Raw genomic sequence first — 21,582 nt, forward strand, 5'->3', positions numbered from 1 at the left:
CTATATTGAAACATATATGTTTTCCATGTGGGTTTTTCAATATTTTACTATGTTCTTACCTCAGCCTAGATGAATTAATACATACCTATCTTTATTCAATGCGTGCACTTAATCTTTGTACAGTGCGTCGTGAATGTGTTAGCATTTAGCCTAGCCCCATTCATTCCTTATACGCCCCATTCAGACAGCCAGCGACCAGCAGTAGCAGAGCGACGCGATCTCATTCATTTCAATGGAAACCGGGCGACTTCTGGCGACACGAGCGAAAGTGACCGTTGGCGACCGTATGGGTGTGTCCAGCGCCGCGAGAAAGTTATTAAACGTTTAACTTTATGCAAATGTCGAGCGAATTTCGGGAGCGACTACCAATGAGAACAAAGCAGTGGAGTTCACGTCATCCTTCTCTCGTCAGTCACTGGCGTGGATGGTACTCATTATGACAAGCAGATTTAGAAACGCCTCATTGAAAGAGATGGGCGACACACAGCGATAACATCGCTGGCTGTCTGAATGCGGCTTTAGGATCCAAACAGGGATGAATTTAGAAGCCACCAAACACGTTTTCTCTATTTAAAGACTGTTACATGAGTAGTTACACGAGTAAGTATGGTGGCACAAAATAAATCAAATCCATAATTTGATTTTCAAAGATTTATTATAAAAACTGATTATTTTTTCCACAAAATGCAATAAATCCATGACAAGTTTTTTTTCTCAAAATGCTATACATCTATTGAATCAATATATAATTGTGCATTCATCTTTGTCATGTTATATTCATTTAGAGGTGCAGTGTGTACATTTTAGTGGCATCTAGTGGTGAGGTTGCGAATTGCAACCAACGGCTAAAGCCGAAAGTATACTAGGGACGTCCGCGTATGCGCGCCGTCCGCATGACGTCATTTTCGTCATCAGGAGGGTCCGGACCGTCCGCGTGCAGCCCAAAATTTGAGACCACGCGGACAGTGCGCGTGAAGTCCGCGTACAATAGCGCATGCGCGTGAAAATATTTAGACAGGACACTCCACTATAACAAAGGAAATAGACAGCATTTGCACACACACTATCGTTTTTCTTGCAACAACCGAAAGCTGTGGAGCATGTTTGTTACCATAATGTTTGATTCCTGCTCTTTGTTGTCTTGTTGTTTGTTCTAAACTGTGTTTGCAATGGTGGATCAGTTACTTTTCTTTACCTATCCTAATGTTTTAATGTACTGCAAATGTCGCCAAATCAGTGCTGCCCTGACGGCCTGTTAGACTAATAATTTGAATAAGAAATAATTTGTATTGCATATATTGTCGAACACGGCCATGCGTGTGTAGCCGCGGGGAGTATACTCGAAAAGCTGCGCGGACAAGCCGGACGCGGACGCAGAAAAAAGGTATACCCCGGCCTTTAGTCCACTGCTCACCCCTCACTTTTGAAATACATAGAAAAGCTACAGTAGCCACCACTGGACAAACATGTCATCGTCGGAGACAACTTGAAAAAAAAAATTGTCCGTTAAGGGCTTCTGTAGAAAAATGGTGGCACAAAATGGTGACTTCCATGTAAGGGGACCCTCGGTGTATGTAGATAAAAAGGTCTCGTTCTAAGTTAATAAAAACATAACGGTTCATTATGTAAGGTCTTTATATACCCCTGATAATATAGTTTTGCATATTATTTTGCATTTCTGTCAAGAGATCCTTCTAAAAATTACACACTGCACCTTTAGTTGACTAGTGGTATACACTGATTAAAAAAATAAACATTAATCAAAACACTTACTTTCTCATATTAAGAACACTGTCATTGCTGCTGTTATACTTGGGACGTTGTCGTTTGACTTTTTTGACAGCGATCAGCTGTAAAATGTTTTGGTCCTGCTCGATTTTCGTTGACTTTGAGTAAAATAATGTAAAGTTTTTCATAAGATCATCGGGGGTCAATGTGTTAGCATGACAGAAGCTTGATGCTGTCGGGAGAACAGCGAGTTCCTCTCGCGTAAATTATTAGATGTTGATGGCTTACGTTTCTTTACCGTCACAGAAAACCACCACAGGATTATCAATGCCATTAAAGTATTTTTGTTTTTGTTTGTTTGTTGATCACAAAGTACAAAGTAGATAAGGAAAATTAAGATTCGGTGTATTCAACACGCCATCATTGTTTGTTTACATTGCGTGGAATGGTGCGCTGTGATTTGTTGAGCAGATTTATTGCATTCTGCAGAAAGGAGGAGTGGCGTTTATTGTGTTTTGGGAAAAAAGAAGGAAAAGATGACAGAAAAACACAGCGGATATCAGATTTTGCATAAAATTAAGAATTTACATTAAAATACTGACCTTTAAAAAATTTAAAAAATGCCGTTTATCGTGTTTTGGAAACAAACTCTTATATATATGAAGAGTTTCATTGCAAAACGAGATAAATCCATTTTTTTTTACATTTTTGACAAAACATGTTTATTATTATGTTATCATGTTATTATTTTGTTTTATGGTGCTACTTAGCTGTATTTTTGAAGTTATGAAGGTTTAAATCAAAACAAACCAATTGCAGTTGCGTTGAAATGAATTGGAATGCACAACCAAAAAACGAGATTTCTAAACAATTAAAAAAACGATGGTTATCTCGTTTTGCAACGAAACTCTTCATATATATATGAATATGAATCAATTGTTTTATGGTTTAATCATTTCCTGTGGAAGACATGTGATATTGTATGCTTGACATATTTATGGATTTGTTTACTGTATCTATTTGCTCACATTTAAGAAATTAATTATTTTGGGTTATGTGTGATCATCTTTTACTTCTGTAGCTACCTTCGATGTCTCTAGTTATTTTCTAATCATCCTTATTGGTGTCTGTTTTCACGCCTCTAACAGCAGTGACAAAAACAACGACTCTTTGTAAAAACCATGAAGTAGAATTGAGCTCAGGGGAGTGATACATGCTGTTGACATTCAGAGGCACAAGCTCAATGTAATGCTTTGCATACATGTATCTGTCTCTGACAAGCGTACAGTGTAGGGAGATACCAGGAAGTGTAATCTAGGTCATCACATACAGAAGCTGTGAGCATAACAGTCAGTATGTGCTGTAGTCCAGCTGTATCCCAGCATGCATCAGTACTGAACCGTTTGCTGGTTAAGATGGAAGTCATGATTTGTGCATTTCTGAGAAACAGAGGTTCTTTATCCTAAAATCCTTCGCTCTTTAAAGCCAACTGTTGTGCAGTAATCCCCTCACAAAAGTGACCGAAATAAAAGCGATATCAGTAATATCAAATGCTACACATCACTGAAACTGATCTTGTCTGCTGAAAAAGAAGCCATTAAATGAGTGACTACAAGATGATTTGCCATGTAGTAATACTCTTTACATGACTGTATTTCTGATAGGATGCTTTTAAATCGCAGATGGGATGCAGGAGTCAAAACGTTCCAGACGGGTGAGCTGTTTCACCGAGAGGATTAACAATGGGAAATGACAATGGGTTTCAAATACAAAATCCATTTCATCTCTTCACATCTGAGTCTACCCAAGAAATCGTGTGGTAACCTACAGTTATAATTTAGATAAATTCACGAGATCATACCCATGACGTTACTAAATCTATCAAACATCGAGTGGTTAACTGATTCATGTCCAGATTGTTTTCATTGAGACAGGCTGTCCTGTCTCAAAGGCTATTTTCAAGTTAAATGAAGTGATATGTCTCTCATCAAGCCATTTTATGGTTCCTTAAAGAGCTTAACTGAGAAAGTTTGGCTGAAGTAATTACCACATTGAGCTTAATGTACAAATATCCAATTTGACCATTTCTGGACAGATGTTTTTTTAAGTGTCCTCAAATATGCTTCCAGATTGTAATGAAATGTCCAGTGGCCCTCAAACATGAACCGTGTATCTCATTTCTAGCTCGACCTCATGCAACATAATAATTTAGATATGTCGGAGGGAGGGGGGTTTATGGTGATGGGTAAAAGTGGAGAAGTGACAGCATGACCAATCAATTCTTCTCTGTACCAGCGGTTGTCAAATTAGATTTGTGTTGTTAGACCTGATTACAGGCACTCATCATCCAGATCTATAATGCTTTGTGCTCTGGGCAGAATTGAGCATGAAGGAGAGGAGGTGTAGTTGGGGCGGGTGGTCACCTGGGAATTGGGGTTTGATCAATATTACAGAGGGACACAAATGTGACAAGTCCCACTGATCATCTTCTCTATGATGCTGTAGACTCCTAACACAACCAGCAAAACTGACATGCTATTACGCTTTCACTTAAGACATTTCATGTTGATTGAAGAGCCAATATTTGGGATTTGGGGATTGTCAGCAGTGTCTAATAATATGTACTTAGCTGATTTAAGGGAATTGGCACTGCAGACGTAAAGAAACACTCCCACCCAATATTTAGATTAGTGGTCAAGCAGTATGCATTTAAAGGGTGTTTCAACTTTTTTATAGATTCTTAAAGGAACAGTATGTAAGAAATGTATATCAATTAATCATAAAATGGCCCTGATATGTCACTAGACATTAATAAATCATTTTCATTTCAAATACTTATATCACTCACAACAGTGGTCCGGCCAGGATATTGTCATTTAAAAAGTGAAGTTGCAGCCCTCAACTGATGTTTATGTTGTCATGTTTTGTATTGGCCACCAGTTGTGAGATTGCAGTACCAGTTTTGACCACAATCCTACATACTGTTCCTTTAAACTATTACATTTCCCCCAACATAAATATTTTGTTATATATTCTTGTTGGTCCCCAAAGTGTCAGTTGCGAACTCAACTCAGTCTTGTCAATGAAAAACATAAACTTTCTGTTTCGTGAATTAAATCTATTAACATATACACACCTACGGTGGTTGCCGATGAGCGTTCTCAATGAGCGTTAATTTAAAATCTGGTTCGGAGTGTCATTTGTGTTGCTCGTCATGTCAAAATATGTGTTAGTTGCATCATTTTAACTGTGTGCATCATGCATGATGTCAAATTACGAGCCTGCTGCATACAAAGAGTTTGTGTCAAAGCATGGTGTCAAAAGAGTTTATGACAAAAAGAAACACTCACATTCCCAAAATACTCACAAGACACTAACTTAACACTAAACTTTGGTTACAAATGAGATTAAGCAAGTATCTGGGGTGTTTTTCCCGAAAGCAACTATGGTCGCATGTTCTATTGTTTCCAATAGAGTTCAATGGTAACAATGACCATAGTTAGCTAACAATGCTTTTGGGAAACGCACCCCTGAGCGTCTCTTTAATCATAAACCCCATTGAAGCGTCTGCAGCAGACACATATTTTGACTAGGGATGTAACGATTAATCGTGTGTCCCATTAATAATGTGCATTTAAAAAAGCAACACTCGTAAAATAAAAATCATAAAAAATATTCTTTATTATCATGAAAATACCTGAAACAATTTGAAGAACAGCGAAATAAATATTCCTGTAGACATTTCCTGGAACAACGTTTGTAATGCTACTTCTTCTGTGGCACAAAGGGTGTTTCTGCACGAGAGCGCCCCCTGGCTTTTGGATGTGCCGGGATTTCAGCGTAATTCATTCATGACGTGATGCACATAAATGTACATGACGCATCAAACACATATTTTGAGCCACACACATGATGGGCTAAATACGAGCTTTGCATTGTTCCCCCTTAAAAAATAAGTCATTGGCCACCACTGCACACCTAAACACCAAAAATAGTGCAGAAAGATAAGAAAACTGCAGGCTTTTCATTGACAACACTTGTGTCTCTAATTACGTGGGCAAATTAAATAGCCATATCGGTGGTATATCGCTACACAATCATACAATGCTGTAATAGCACAGAATTTGCATGTTGGGTATAAACACTTACCCAGTTTTGGCGAAGTTTGTCCAATAGGTCATGACGACGGCACTGAGCATCACATCGTTTTTGGAGAAGTTGCAGGGGAAGAGGTCTGTTGGGCCAATCATGGGGATACCAAAGACGTAGGGGACCTCGTCTCCGTGAGCTGCGTCTGACCAGGCAGGCTTCATCAAACTCTGGCAGTGGTGGTAGAAGGCGTAGAAGTAGGTGGGGGAGCCGTAGCGGGCGTGAAGGTCTGCTGTTACCACCGAAGGCTCCACCCATTGATGATCAGTAAACAGCGCCACCAACGTCTTGCGGCGCGTCTCGGGGTTGTCTCTGTCGGCCCAGTCTGTGTACATGAACTTGATGGTCTCTCGTAGAGTATCCTTGCCCTCCGGGTAACCGTATAGACTGTCCACGAAGTCCGAGACGGAGAAATCGAAATCGTTGCCCGAGACACCGTCTTCAGAGTCCACAACGTTCTCCACAAATCGCAGGCCCTCGCCCTGGTTGACACCCAGCATGATGTCATAGTTGAGAAACTCGCCCTGCTCCATCAGGATCTCAGGGTCATCTGGAATGACATCGCCGTCAATGACTGGGCCAAAGGCCACGTGGTATCTCGCCGGCTGGATGTCTTGTTCGACCAGCTCGCGTGCGCTCTTCTTTCTCAGGCAATCCACCATGTCCAGTGTGTCGAGCACATTACAGCCCACTTTCTCCGCTAGCAGCCTTGTGTACTTAACCGGCTGGTAGTTGACGGCCCAGCTGGACAAGGCTGAGCCGCTCTGGATTATGGCACGATGAAAGAGTCCTGCAGCAATAGGAGAAAAACATTTAATGCATTTTTGAGCTTAGATACAGCAATGATAAAACATTGTGGCCCTTATTTCAATTGCAAGAAAGTGCAATTACAATTCATGAAGACTGAAGCATTAAAGTTACAGAACATTGAAAGCAATCTCCAAGTGGACTTATTTGCTGTGACAAGTCTTCTGAAGCCTTCTACTCAAAAACCAATGCAATAGAAAAACTGAATCATTGAGTGTTAGTCTGGAGGCTGTTGATTTGTTCTCAAATCAGATCACTGATTTTATGAAATGGTTGATTCACATTCACCTAGGGGCAGTTGTAGCCTATTGGTTAGAGAGTTGCAGAGAGTTGCCGGTTTGAATGTCATGGTCGGCGGGTTGCGACTATGGTGCCCTTGAACAAGGCACCTTACCTTAATTGCTCCCCGGGAACTGGGATAACAGCTCGCTGCTCTGGGTGTGTGTGTGTGTTCACGACTTGCAATGCATGTGTTCACTATTCACTGGAATGCATTAAATGCAGAGGTCACATTTTGAGTTAGCCTTGCATACTTGACAAGCTTGTTATTTTCATCTAATTCAAAGAAACAATTCACAATTCAGTCAGCGTCTCATAAACTGCATTTCTTTCATTTTTTCCACACAAAGCTTTCATACGGCTTCAGAAGACTTGGAAAACGTATCATGGAAGTCATACAGAGCACTTTTATGATACTTTTGTATGGTGCATTTCTGTCCTTCTTGAAGCTTAAAAGCTCTGGGCACATTTACTGTATTTGCAACAAGAGCAAGTTTATATTTTTTAACATAACAGTGCCTTTAGATTTTCAACACTTGAAGGCAACACTTCTGGAGTCAAAGTGCTGAACAAGTCCAAAGTATGACCCTTTATTTAATCAAGATATCTAATGACCTGCATAACTTGTTTAGGTCGGAATATTTTGCCCAGAGGTTGTTTGCATTGATCGCAGATAATGACTTTTGCCAATGCAAGGCAGAATGCAGAATATGATAAAGTCTGATCATTACACAAACACGGGCACAGATGGCCATGGGCCGAGAAAGGCAACATCATTTCATCCACTCCACTGCTACCATCTACACCCACACGTGTATCAAGACCAGATGCATTTTAACACTCGGTTGCCAGCATATAAACCTTTTTAACACATTACTTCTCTTTAAACCTCAGATCGCTGATTGCAAACAGAATTGAATTCTTCTACTACACTTACACGCCTACTTTAACACCAACGAAAACAAAAAGGCCTCGGCTCGGTAGTGCGTAGGTAGTGCGACGTACCACACATCCCTGCAGCGAGAACTGTTTTGGCCTCACTCCCACCCTAATGGCCGCTCAATATTACTATTACCGCCCCACTGCAGTAAACACATTGCAGCTGAAGGCTCTGTGCGCAATATTTCACACGATACTGTAGGGACTCTGTAAATGCCCAGCGAGGCAGTACTGTATGTAAGTACAACCGTTGCATGATTGCGAATGTCTCGTAAATAATAGAGAGATACAGCCATACTAGTGCGCATTTTGGGGCTCCTTCGAGTTGGTATTTGTAATGCTTGCTGCTTCCTCCGGGCGCTTTCTTTACCTGACTGCACAATTGATCCAGGACTCGGCTTTTCTCTGTCGGCTCAGTGCACACTAAGGAAAATTACCCAATACTTAGTTTTCCTCATTTCCCCAAAGATAACTTGCTAGAGGCCGAGCAATGAAGAGAAATCGAGGCAGTCCTAATATTCAGGTCTCGCACCTTGCAGACGGGCAGTCTGTGATATTTCTAATCGAACAAACCCGGGTAACCTTTCATTTTTGCAGTCGCTCCTCTGTTAAGGAGTCTTGAGAAGTTTACTGCCAAATACAGTGCTGATATACTGTTAACACCTCTGACAAATGTGGATTTGTGGGTGTGTTTCTGTATTCGAGAGAAACGGTGAGAATAGCAGAGCTCTTTACTCTTTGGATGCGCATCGCTGCAGGAGCTGGAGACAGGACAGTGGCCAGACTCCCAGGGTGAGAGAGCAGATGTCAAGGATATCGACTCTCTCTCTCTCCAAAGCATTCGCAGGGTGCCTGTCGAATGAAAAATGGCCACCTGGGGCTCGGGAAGTCAAGACTCTATCTCTGCCCTTCCTCTTATTCCTGTCGATACTCTTTGGCATGGCTTTCTGAGCTTTAAACTGCAGCTAACATGCAGTGGTAGGCCAGAAACATAGTCAACGTGAGTACATGAACCAGAGACGTGCGTTTGGAAGTGCATGGTCTTCTTTAAAATACTTAACATCGTTTTTGCATAACTACTGTATGGTGTTAATCACCCTCGGTAGGTGTGAGAGGGTATGACATGAGTATGAAACTAAATTGCGAACTAATTGGATAAAAAAGCTTTCAGATCTTTCACATTATGTATTTGCTGGACTTTATATTGTCTCTAACTCATCTTGTTGACATGCTGCATTCAGTGCAGCATACAGTAGGTAAAACCTGGTAAAAATGTATTTGCTCTAATTTTCAATGCAATCTGGGCCAACCGTGTATGTTTTATGCAGATTTTATTTTCACATCTGCAGCATTTGAACTCCAGTATCAGCAATATGGTAACTCACAATCAGATTTCCACATGTACCGTTGGATATTCCTGCTGTTTCTAATAATCTGGACTGTTGGCCTTGGCTTTCAAATTTGTGAGCCCTTGTGCAAGCAATACATAAAGGCAATTCTGTCTAACCATGCTTAGCGTTCAGAGCCGAGCACCTGAACTATAATCAGTCAGTGAGAGGCTTCGGTGGCAGATTGAGGTCATTGTGAATTATAACATGAGTTGGGAGGTAATCACTCATTTGGCCTCGCTGAAGCGCCGCTCTTTTGCCTGTGCTTTTGACCTCAGCTGCCATTGCTTTCAGGACGCTGGTGAAATTGTGGCACAGAAAATGTTTGGGATGATATAAACCCAGAGCATACACTCACCTAAAGGATTATTAGGAACACCTATTCAATTTCTCATTAAGAAAATTATCTAATCAACCAATCACATTGCAGTTGCTTCAATGCATTTAGGGGTGTGGTCCTGGTCAAGACAATCTCGTGAACCCCAAACTGAATGTCAGAATGGGAAAGAAAGGTGGTTTAAGCAATTTTAAGCTTGGCATGCTTGTTGGAGCCAGACGGCCGGTCTGAGTATTTTAAAATCTGCTCAGTTACTGGGATTTTCACGCACAACCAGTTCTAGGGTTTACAAAGAATGGTGTGAAAAGGGAAAAACATCCAGTAAGCTTTAGTCCTGTGGGTGAAAATGCCTTGTTGATGCTAAAGGTCAGAGGAGAATGAGCCGACTGATTCAAGATGATAAAAGAGCAACTTTAACTGAAATAACCACTCGTTACAACCGAGGTATGCAGCAAAGCATTTGTGAAGCCACAACACGCACAACCTTGAGGCGGATGGGCTACAACAGCAGAAGACCCCACCGGGTACCACTCATCTCCACCACAAATAGGAAAAAGAGGCTACAATTTGCACGCGCTCACCAAAATTGGACAGTTGAAGACTGGAAAAATGTTGCCTGAGTGTGATGAGTCTCGATTTCTGTTGAGACATTCAGATGGTAGAGTCAGAATTAGCCGTAAACAGAATGAGAACATGGATCCATCATGCCTTGTTATCACTGTGCAGGCTGGTGGTGGTGGTATAATGGTGTGGGGGATGTTTTCTTGGCACACTTTAGGCCCCTTAGTGCCAAATTGGGCATTGTTTAAATGCCAAGGCCTACCTGAGCATTGTTTCTGACCATGTCCCTTCCTTTATGACCACCATGTACCCATCCTCTGATAATGCACCATGTCACAAAGCTCGAATCATTTCAAATTGGTTTCTTGAACATGACAATGAGTTCACTGTACTAAAAAGGCCCCCACAGTCACCAGATCTCAACTCAATAGAGCATCTTTGGGATGTGGTGGAACGGGAGCTTCGTGCCCTGAATGTGCATCCCACAAATCTCTATTGCAAAATGCTATCCGATCAATATGGGCCAACATTTCTAAAGAATGCTTTCAGCACCTTGTTGAATCAATGCCATGTAGAATTAATGCAGTTCTGAAGGTGAAAGGGGGTCAAACACAGTATTAGTATGGTGTTCCTAATAATCCTTTAGGTAAGTGTATATGCCACACACACGCATAAAAAGTGAAGCCATAACATGGCACCCTGGTGGCTGGCTGTAGTATAGGTCATAAGGAACGTGAGCCAAACTTAAAGTCTGGTGTAAGTTGGTTAGATGCTATTAAAAAGTGGTGTTATGACTTGATTTGTTTGTTTGTTTGGGATTGAGTTAAAGGCAGGGTGCATGATCTCTGAAAGACAATGTTGATATTTGAAGTCACCTAAACAAACACGCCCCTACCCCAATAGAATTTGGACCTTCTTTTGATAGACCCGCCTCACACATACACAACCCAGGGAACGATGTGGGTTAGTAGACACGCCCCTTACTGCTGATTGGCTACAAGTTTGTTTTGGTAGTCGGTCCGAAAAAATCACGCACCCCACCTTTAAATGGGAAAACAGGTGTGGCCTTGATACTGCGGCTCCACCTCACGGTCATTACTGCACAGATTCTGGCACCAAATGACATCATCGGAGCAAGATGTCAGCGTCCACAGCTTAACACGCTCTTTCTCATAACTGCAGTGGCTCTCATGATAAGCTCAACTGTCATATCATCGGGCTGATGATGATGACTTTTAGGCTGTACTCTGGGCTCATTCTCCTAAGCTGAGCTGAAAATCCCTCCCCACCATTAAATCCCTCTAGTCTCGCTATAGCTGCCATAAAGCATGAGTCCTCAGCGGGACAGTCTCTGGTTAGGCACAGCGTGTCATTACCGCCCCCTTCTACCGCTTCTCATTTTACATAACATCAGACTGCAGAACAGAGACACACACATCATCACAGCTTACCATTGCCAATAGAGAGATGATCAGTCATCATTTGATGGCTTCTGTGACTTAGATACCTCCGTCTCCATAGCTACATCTCATGCCGGCAATGCATGTAAGGTGCCAGCTGACGCTTTGCAGAGTTCATTTTCTGAAGCAGCCAACTGTCACCTATAAGACGGCAAATTGTCTCCAGGGTTTAGTTTGATTTTTGATAATGTCTTTGTTTGTCTCACGACAGCAAGATGCTATAGATTAGGCAGGCTGACTGGTTATGGATCAATTCCATCTTAAACACAAGGGCCTTTTTTTAAAACATCTGTAGTGCTACTGAATATTACAATCTCAATGAGTATCTGGACGTCGGTGAGTGTGTGAAATGAGCCGAGGGATTACGTGCCATACAATGAGCAAGCTATCAGTCGAGTGTAACATAAACAACTAAAATGCCTTGGGATGATTTCAAAGGGGTCATCAAATACTTAAATGTACTCATCCACCTGTACATGTCTCACATCAGCCAAAGACAACTATACAAACATCTGAAAACACACGGGACTGATTTTAAATATCTCAGGAGAGATGTCTATAAAATGACACAGATACTGTAGATACAGGAATTCGGATTGAATAGATGGCATTCAAATGAAAAAAACAAAAAACAATGTCATTTATGACACTAATGGCCATGCATGGATATGTGTACAGTAAATACAGTATATTAAGACACATATTTGCTAAATAGCACTATAGAAGTTCAAATCCCTCAAACAGTTAGGTAGGGGAGAGCAGGGGCCATATTTTTCAGAATAAAACTTGTAGTGAATTGTTACTTTTAACCCTATCAGCAGGGACAAAAGTAACACACACACACTGTAAAAAAAACTTTGCCGCCTTAAAATTTTTCGTTAAATCAACTCAGATTTACAAGTCATGCCAACAGAGATGAGTTGTCACAACTTATAAAATATAGTTGAGAAAAGTCAACTTAATTTTTTTAAGTTATAACAACTCACCTGTAGTTATAACAACTCATCTCTAGTCAAGATAAATAATAGTAAGTTGAAATGACTTTTAAATCCGAGTTAATTCAACAAAAAAAAATTTAAGGCAGCAAAGAATTTTTTACAGTGCAGGTGGATCAAAATTAAAACAAAAAAACAAGATTGATTTTTGAGTTACACGTATTTGTATTAAATATACATGACTATGACCTCGTTACTATGTAACTGCAAACACATTTCGTAATTTATCTTTGTACAAAATAATGAAATTACATTTTAATTTTAAATTTCAGTTTTATCAAATGTTTTAAAGCAACCAACTGTACAACCTTAACTCTTTCGCCGCCATTGACGAGATATCTCGTCAATTAAGAGAAAACGCTTCCCTGCCAATGACGAGATTTTCCGTCTTTCCGCAATACCGCTATTAACTTATACAACCCGGAAGTAGCGCCTCACGTGAAAGAGGAAGGACTCCGTGTTTGTTTTAAAGATCGCTCTGCATCTGATCTCTATCAAAAGTCCTTCGCAAAAATGGAATTATCTCAGCTTTTTGCTCAAAATTGGGTGTTTTTGAAGAAACCTACCCATGTTTGAGAGGTCATTACAAGAGAACTAATGAAGGTAGGATGAAACGTTTTTTTTTTTTGAAAGCAGAGGGTCTGTTCTTTTTTTGATCTGATATATTGTTTTTTATATATTTAAAGAAGAACATTTTCTGGAAGGCATTAAACTTTTGTGAAAATCATGAAAAATGCTGGCGCTGGCTGGCAACTTTTTTTAAAAACGCTGGCGGGGAAAGAGTTAAATCGTTGAGAATAATTTTTTTAACAGTTTGAACACTATGAAAATGAAATTAAATCAAATTCAAATAATATCAATTTTCAACATATACAAACAGTATTAGCAGCGGGACAAAAGTAACAAGTGTTACTTTCAACCCGACAGGATCTCCTCACATTTAAACTCGATTTACTTTTATTTTGAAAAACTCTGAGAAGTCAAACTTCAAGATGTGTTAGGTCATTAAATCACCTGTAGATTGATCAGTACTTTAACACATGAAACGAAAAACAAAACACGTTATAAGGAAAAAATGACCGCTTTAAGAATTTACTTATCATGGTTGAAAACATCTATCTGGATCTACACGCGGGAAATGGTGAGTAAACAACGCCATATTTGTCATGTCTGTCAAGGGTTTGTGTGCTAAAGATGCTGTCATAGTTTGAGATGCAAATGTTATCAGGGCTCGGAGAAAATCGCTTTGTTACTTTCGTCCCGTGTAGGGATGCACCGACACTGATACTGGTATCGGCCTCGATACCACATTTTCTAAAGTACTCGTACTCGTTAAAGGTCCCCTGATACCGGGGATCGATACCACAGTCTTAGAAATGTCTATGTTTGAGCGGCGTGCAAGGGGTTAATGCCTCGTCTTGTCCAAAGAGTTGCACTGTCACTGTTTAATTTTTTTTTATAATAATTTATTCTGTAATATGTTGCATACAACATGCTTTTCATTTTAAATAAATGTACTTAATTCCAAACTAGTCCCTTGTTTTTTTTTAATTTTTGTTTAATTATATGAATAATGCTGTTACCTGTAAATTTAAATCATGTTTTTTTTATTAAGTACTCTGTATCGGTATCGGCAAGTACTGAAATGCAAGTACTCGTACTTGCTATTCCAAAAAAGTGGTATCGGTGCATCCCTAGTCCCGTGTTACTTTTGCCCCGCTTCTCCCCTACTGTTTGTGTTTGGAAATATTTGCACTAATAGCATGTATATTCTGTGTATTTAATAATTCCTATCATTTGTATTTATTTTGTATGTCTCTACTGTTTGTTCTCAAATGCATTTTCTGTAAAAATGCTTTGCAACTTCATTAGTTGAATGGAAGATAGTGCAAATATATTTGAACTGAATAAAAGATTTAAGACTATAAGAAAAACTATTAAAACAAATGTTGATAGCACAGCTCAGATACTTTGGTCTTGCACAATATCCATTATGACTAAGATCTTGGCAAATCTAAACACATTCAGAGACATTATTCAGATTGCAGACACAGATTTCTGGGGTCTTTTTAAATGATTGGGGTCTCCTGGGCTCTCTAAATCTGTGAAGCAGGAGATGTGGGCAGTCATTACATCACTTGCTCTCAAAGTGATCTTTATAGGAATCAATTGAGACAAACCTCACAACGTCTTATATTTCATGTCCAAATCCAAAGAAAAGAAAATGACATATTGCATAACGACAGAACTTTAGATTATTGTCTTTGTCTTTAGATTTTAAAGTGAAATATGCCTTATGTTCTTGACAGGTCTTGTAAGTAGATTTATGAGAAAGCAAAGCACGGAGGACTATTAGTCAATGAAAAAAACTGCTGTTTTTCCTCATAAAACACAGTTATGAGTTTAAGCATTAGATGGCCTGCTGTTGCTATCGATTTGGCCTTCAGGCTTTGTGTATGATGATGATATAACATGAACACAAAAGGAGGAGAGATGTTTTTTAGTAAATCCTTGAAAAGAAGCAAAGAGCAAGCCTCTTTGTTACTATATGCACAACGGCACATATTCATTTAGAGCGACTCATTTAGTACGTTGGCATTTCATCTTTTATAATTCAAATAAGTATTGCAGCTTTTGAGTGTGGCACGCTACCCACAATTCCTCTGTGGTTCATCCTAAAATAGACCTTCATTTTAATTGCCTTCATGGAAGTCCATGCAGGGGCCATTTGAAGTAACTGCACGTTTGCTTGTGCTTCCCAGCGGCAGCTGTGAGCGTCCGTAAGAGAGGTTTTATGTGTGCAAGCCGCGAGAGAGAGAGAGAAAGAGAGAGAGACGTAAAACTAGAGCAACTACCCTGGGGCTGAAGAAAGAGAGCGAGCTATGTCCAGATAAGGAGTGATTCATGAAAGTAAGAGATCTGGTAGAAAATGACCTGATCAACAGGATCAATGCACATTAATCGTACAATAACACCCGCGGTGCAACGCCAAACTTCTCATGCCGCACGTTCATATGTGCCACTGTTTTAATCACCCGTCCTTCACTCAATCCCTATCTGTTGGTTATTGTCTATCAAAATAACACTCGGTTTTGCACTCGCCAGTGTTGAGGAAGTGTATTTGAAACTTAAAGGGATACTTCACCGATTTAGCATTCAGCTTTGTATCTGTAGAAACCCGGCAGTATTACTGAATGACCATGTTTCCCTCCATCATTTCCCCCTGAGAGGAGAGATATCTGCATTTTGGTTCTGCAAAAAAGTCCTCCGATGATGCAAAAATCGTCATATTACATCATTGGAGGACTTTTTTGCAGAACCAAAATGCAGATATCTCTCCTCTCAGGGGGAAATGAGGGAGGGAAACATGGTCATTCAGTAATACTGCCGGGTTTCTACAGATACAAAGCTGAATGCTAAATCGGTGAAGTATCCCTTTAAGCTTAGAAAGGTGACAGTAAAGATGAAGTAGTTACTCATTTTAAAAAGTAGCAAGCCACCTTACAAGTGGTCTTGAATCATTAGAGCTTTGATGCAATGTTACAAGGTCTGCTTGCCATTACATCCTATTCTGGAGTTTAATATTTGTAAAAAAAGTGTTCACAAATACCACAAAATCAATCATATACACTGTGTTCCATAACAAAAACAACATCAAGCTGTGTCAACTCATCAGGATTTTTATAATGCTGAATAAAATCTGTCAACATCATTGCCATCTCTAACTCGATACGGATCTTTGTGAATGGCACAGTAGCACACATTGTCTGGCAAGTTTTATATTTTTGAAACTAACAATGCTGAAATGTCTGCAGTCACTGCTTTAACATGTCAACTCTGTCTTTCCAGTGTGATAATCTCTCTCGGTATTTGTGGGATAAATCTGGGCAGTTTTCTACTTTTCATTAAGACAGCTTTAACTGAGGAAAAATCAAAATGGCTCCACTGTACAAGAAAGAATAGTTAAGATGGTCTCTCTCTCTCTCTCTCTCTCTCTCTCTGTCTGTCTTTCTGCTTTGACAGGTTTACATAAGACAATAATAGACAGACTGCCATACTGTACTGAGTTTCTCTCATTCGATAGCAGCAGAAATAATAACAATAGGACTCTACTGTCATTGACTCACACTGGAGAGATGGACTCATTCATTATTCACTAATCTCATTACATTTGTGGGATGCTTTTTAATTTCTTTAAAAGTTAAATATATTTAATCTAGTGTGATTATTGCATATTGTTATTATTATTACGGCCCAAGCACTGAAATGGTGAAAGGCCAAACTGTTTTCCTAAGGATAATTCTTAAATTTTCCTGAGTTTTGGGACACTTCACATTAGGGCTGTAACGGTATGCGATATGAAACCCGAAATCGCGAAACTCAGATCCACGAACCTGTGTCACGATGTGAGAAGGCAGACTTGCGACACACCCCTTTCCCAGAGTTATCCTTCCCGTCCAGATCTTTAAATTGCTATTAGTATATTTGAAGTTAACATTATAAAATACGTAGACCTGCAACACAATACTAGTTGAGCATAAGTTATTTAATTGTAGACCTACCTTCACGGTGAAGGAATTTCCCTTGCAGTGATTTTTCGTGGCTCACAAGAAAATATGTAGAGATATATGCGAGTAAAAAAGTACCAAAAAAAAAACATTTAGCTTCTTAATAATGTAGAGGACGTGCTGAAACAGTGAGTCGGCAGATGATCATCATGTTTATAATGTTTCACGCAGATATTGTTTAGGGAAAACTTATGGCCAGGTGAAAGTCAAGTTTTCAATCAGTTAACATCAGTTAACAAAGCCACCAGCATTATTGGCTGCAAGCCGCTCATCTGCAGTGTGGACGTTGTAGATACACAAAGATAAAACAAGTTTTTTATCTAAAGTGGTTTTAATGTCGCTATAAAAATCGTTGTATTATGGCGCTTTTTATTTGTGTTGATCATGGGCTTAAAGGTGCAGTGTGTAACTTTTAGAAGCATCTCTTGACAGAAATGCAAAAAAAAATATACAAAACTATATCATCAGGGGTGTATAAAGACCTTTTTATAAAAAAAACGTTATGTTTTTATTACCTTAGAATGAGACTTTTTTTATCTACATACACCAAAGGTCCCTTACGTGGAAGTCACCATTTTGTGCCACCATGTTACTACAGAAGCCCTTGACGGACAAACCTTTTTTACTAAGTTGTCTCCGTTAATGACATGTTTTTTCGGTGGCAGCTATCGTAGCTTCTCTATGCTTTTCAAAAGTGAGGGGTGAGCAGTGGACTGAGCCGTTGGTTGCAATTCACAACCTCACCACTAGATGACACTGAAATTTACACACTGCACCTTTAAAGTAATTTTAAACTTTAAACTACATTTAAAGGCAGACAACGCCAATTCTTTCGTCTTAGTTTCACTTTGCGTGCTCAAGGCTTTTCACACATTCACTGTATGATTTAACGAAATTATTACATTTTGAATTGAAAATTTACGAAAATGACTCTCTTAAAGGGAAACTTCACCCATTTGCATTAAGCTTTGTACCGTTAGAACCCCAGTCATGTTTTTGAATGGTGGTGCATCATTCCCTCAGTTTCCCCTGAGAGGGGAGAAATACTGATTTCAGTGAGGCACTTCCTTCTTTCAATGATGTAAAAATCGTCATTTTGCGTCATTGAAAGAAGGAAATCCTGTATCTCTATTGAGTGTGAAAGACTACAGACACTCATTCCTCATTTTTCCAAGGTGGGGGCTATGGGTGGGACCCACTCACGCTTCAGACCAATTACAGATCAGTGGGTGGGACTTACGAAAATATACGAACATAGACGGGAAAAAACTATCAGCCGCCATCTTTATGCTAAGCTAAGCTAAACAGAAGTTGTGGAGCGAGTCAGACTTCATTTTACAATAACAGTGGAAGTTAATCAATATAATATAGAAGAGGGTGATTTCGCAAGCGTGATGCTCTAATCCGCTGTTCATTGCACCTTTATGAGCCACAATACAGCAAAGAGCTGAGGCAGATGGAGGAACAGAAGCCTGAGGAGAAGCCGGAGCCTGGGCGTCGGCTGGGTAGAGGAGCCCGTGGAAGACGCAGCAACCATCGGCCTCTGCTGCGTAGAGAAGCTTGCCTGTTCTCTCGCTGTGTGGCTTCTTTATAACATTTCTGCATCAGATAAGGATATGGACGTTCGTTTGGTGAAGGTTTCGAGGCAAGAGAGCAACTTTGCACGCGTTTGAACATGTTTATTTCACATACGCTTTTGCTTCGGCTTCGACGAGCAAACGCGCTGCGGAGTATATGAGCTTGGACAGACTCGCGCTGTGTGCTTTCGGTTTAAGATTTCTGGATCAGATAAGGATATGAACGTTTGTTTTGTTAATGTTTCTGGGCGCGTGCTTATTTCAAAGACGTGTTTCGGTTTACGAGCACAAGCTCCAAGAGCTGAGGCAGCGCGTATCCCAGATAGCAAAATCTGGCTGGCCCACCACTGGGCCACATATTTGCTTGAGTTCTGGCCCAGTTCTGGCTGGGTCCCCGGCCCAAAACTGGCCCACACACTAAAAATTGGATCAAACTATTAAATCTGGGCCAGTTGTGGCCCACACCCAGTAAAATAGATCTTACATACTGACTTGGCCCAGATTTGGTCAGCACACTGTAAAGTGACCTAAATTGTTTATTTGGCCCAGGTCTGGCTAGCACACTGTAAAGTGACTTAAATTGCTTATTTGGCCCAAGTCTGGCCCAGACCCTTTGTTTTATGTGGCTGACAACATCTGCATGGTCCCTGGGCCAGATGTGGCCCAGAAACTGGTAAATATTGTATATTTTTTATTTTTCAAGAAAAATACACCCATTTAAGAAGATTAAGAGCCTTTTATTAAAAAAATACACACATCACATTAATGTGAATTAACAGTTAACAAATACATAAATATGAACATGTTTTAACATGTACCAACAATTAACCGTAATTTTGAACATATTAATTCTTAACAAATTCAGTACACTTTACAAAAACCCAACAAATACAAACAGACATATATCTCTTACACAACACATTTTACAAGCACATAACCCACTTTATAAACATTTTTAAAGGGATAGTTCACCCTTAAAATTATAATTTTCTCATAAATCACTTACCCCTGTGTCGTTCTAAACCACCAAGTGCTCTGATTGTCTTCAGAATACATTTTTAGAATTTTTTTATGAAAACCGGGAGGCTTTTGTCTGTCCCATTGACTTAAGTTAGTCTCACAATCCGTTTCCCAGAAAAGATTGAAAGACATCGCCAAAAAGGTCAATTTTCCATTAGTATTTTCCATTAGTAGTTTAATAATAATATTATGAAGTGACAAGAACACTTTGTGCACAAAGAAAATAAAACGAACAATTTCAACAATTTGTTCTCCTCCTTAGTTGTTGAAAGTGTATTCAAGACCAGACTACAGCGATGCTGCCGACATCACCTGCAGCTCATGTCACTTGCCGACGCGGCTACCAATGTTTTTTTTTGTTTTTCTACGCTTTTTTTAAAGCATAATGCAAACATTGTAACAATATTTAAACAGCCCAAATAAATGTACAAATTACTTGGCAGCCTATTCTGTCTGTACGCTGGGAACTACGTCAGCAGGTGACGTCAGCAGCAGGTGACGTCAGCAGGATGCGCCGTAGTCTGGTCGTTAACAGGCTTTGAACGACCAAGGAGAAGAACAAACTGTTGAAAAAAATTTCATTGAAATACTGATGGAACACTGAACTTTTTGGCAATGTCTTTCATTCTTTTGTGTTAAACGGATTGTAAAACTTACTGAAATCAATGGGACGGACAGAAGCCTCCCAGTTTTCATCAAAAATATCTAAAAACGTGTTCTTAAGACAATCTAAGCACTTGTTGGTTTAGAACGACTGAGGGGAAGTGATTTATGATAAAATTGCAATTTTGGGGTGAATTATCCCCTTAAGCAATTACAGCGAGACAACATGTAAAACAAATTAATTAACATTTAAAGAAAAAAATCTCTCTCACACACACACACACCACACACACACATTGGCATATGTGGTTTACCGGGACAATTCCATAGACACAATGGATTTTATTCTGTACAAACTGTATATTCTATTGCCTTAACTTACCTCAGTCCCTAAGCCCAACCATAACAAAAATCTGTTGGAAGTCTTTAATCTGAAAAAGTACCACCTAGTATTGTGTCCCTGTAAAGCATGTTTATAGCATATTAAACATGTCATTATACACTATTCCCCATAAACCACATATACCAACCCACACGCACACACACCTCTCACACACAAGCCAAGTAATTAAAACAAGTTAAACACATTTAACCAAAACACCACCACTCTTTTTACAGCACAAAACATTCTCCTTTGCAGACACAAACACAGGCGCTAACACTAACTGCTTTTCTTTTGCTAAAGTTGTCTCTTGCACCCACCCTCTCGATCGAGCCACCTCTTCATTGTCCCCTCCACAACTGTAAGGGACCTTCTCCGAACTGCATCTTTAAAATAAAATAATCCATATTGTCATTGTGAAATCTTTAACATTTAATGAGCATATTAAAAAGAAATGTCTAATTTTTATTAACAAATAATTAACAGATATATTTACCAATCACTATCTCTCTGAGTTGGAGGGTGGCAAATAAAATCTTTTCCATCCAGGTGAGGTTTTAAGCGAGGGAGTTGTCAGTCACCCTCTGCAATATATGCCATGTGCAGTCTTGTACATCTGTCCCGCCAATAAGCCCCAACCAGTTAACCTGAAACAGATTTATAGTCTTAATAGTTGGTCATAGTTTCATACAGGACACAGGTCATACAGTAGTTGATTGCTTATATCAAAGAGGTGATGCATGCTATTTTTTGTGTGCTAATTTAAGAAAAGTTGTGTGCAATCCATAG

General features: G+C 39.7%; 1 protein-coding gene across 3 annotated transcripts in view; it reads right to left on the minus strand.

Moving 5' to 3' along the window:
- nlgn3a (neuroligin 3a) overlaps positions 1-21,582 on the minus strand; it is a 276,767-nt gene that overhangs the window by 22,799 nt on the left and 232,386 nt on the right. For all 3 annotated transcript variants that reach the window (XM_055177421.2, XM_073854065.1, XM_073854066.1), the window contains one exon: positions 5,878-6,667. In XM_055177421.2, coding sequence (XP_055033396.2) covers positions 5,878-6,667 — 790 coding nt within the window. The remainder of the gene's footprint in view (positions 1-5,877; positions 6,668-21,582) is intronic.

The sequence above is a fragment of the Misgurnus anguillicaudatus genome, chromosome 16 (genome assembly GCF_027580225.2).
Source record: "Misgurnus anguillicaudatus chromosome 16, ASM2758022v2, whole genome shotgun sequence".
In the NCBI taxonomy this organism is placed as follows: Eukaryota; Metazoa; Chordata; class Actinopteri; order Cypriniformes; family Cobitidae; genus Misgurnus; species Misgurnus anguillicaudatus.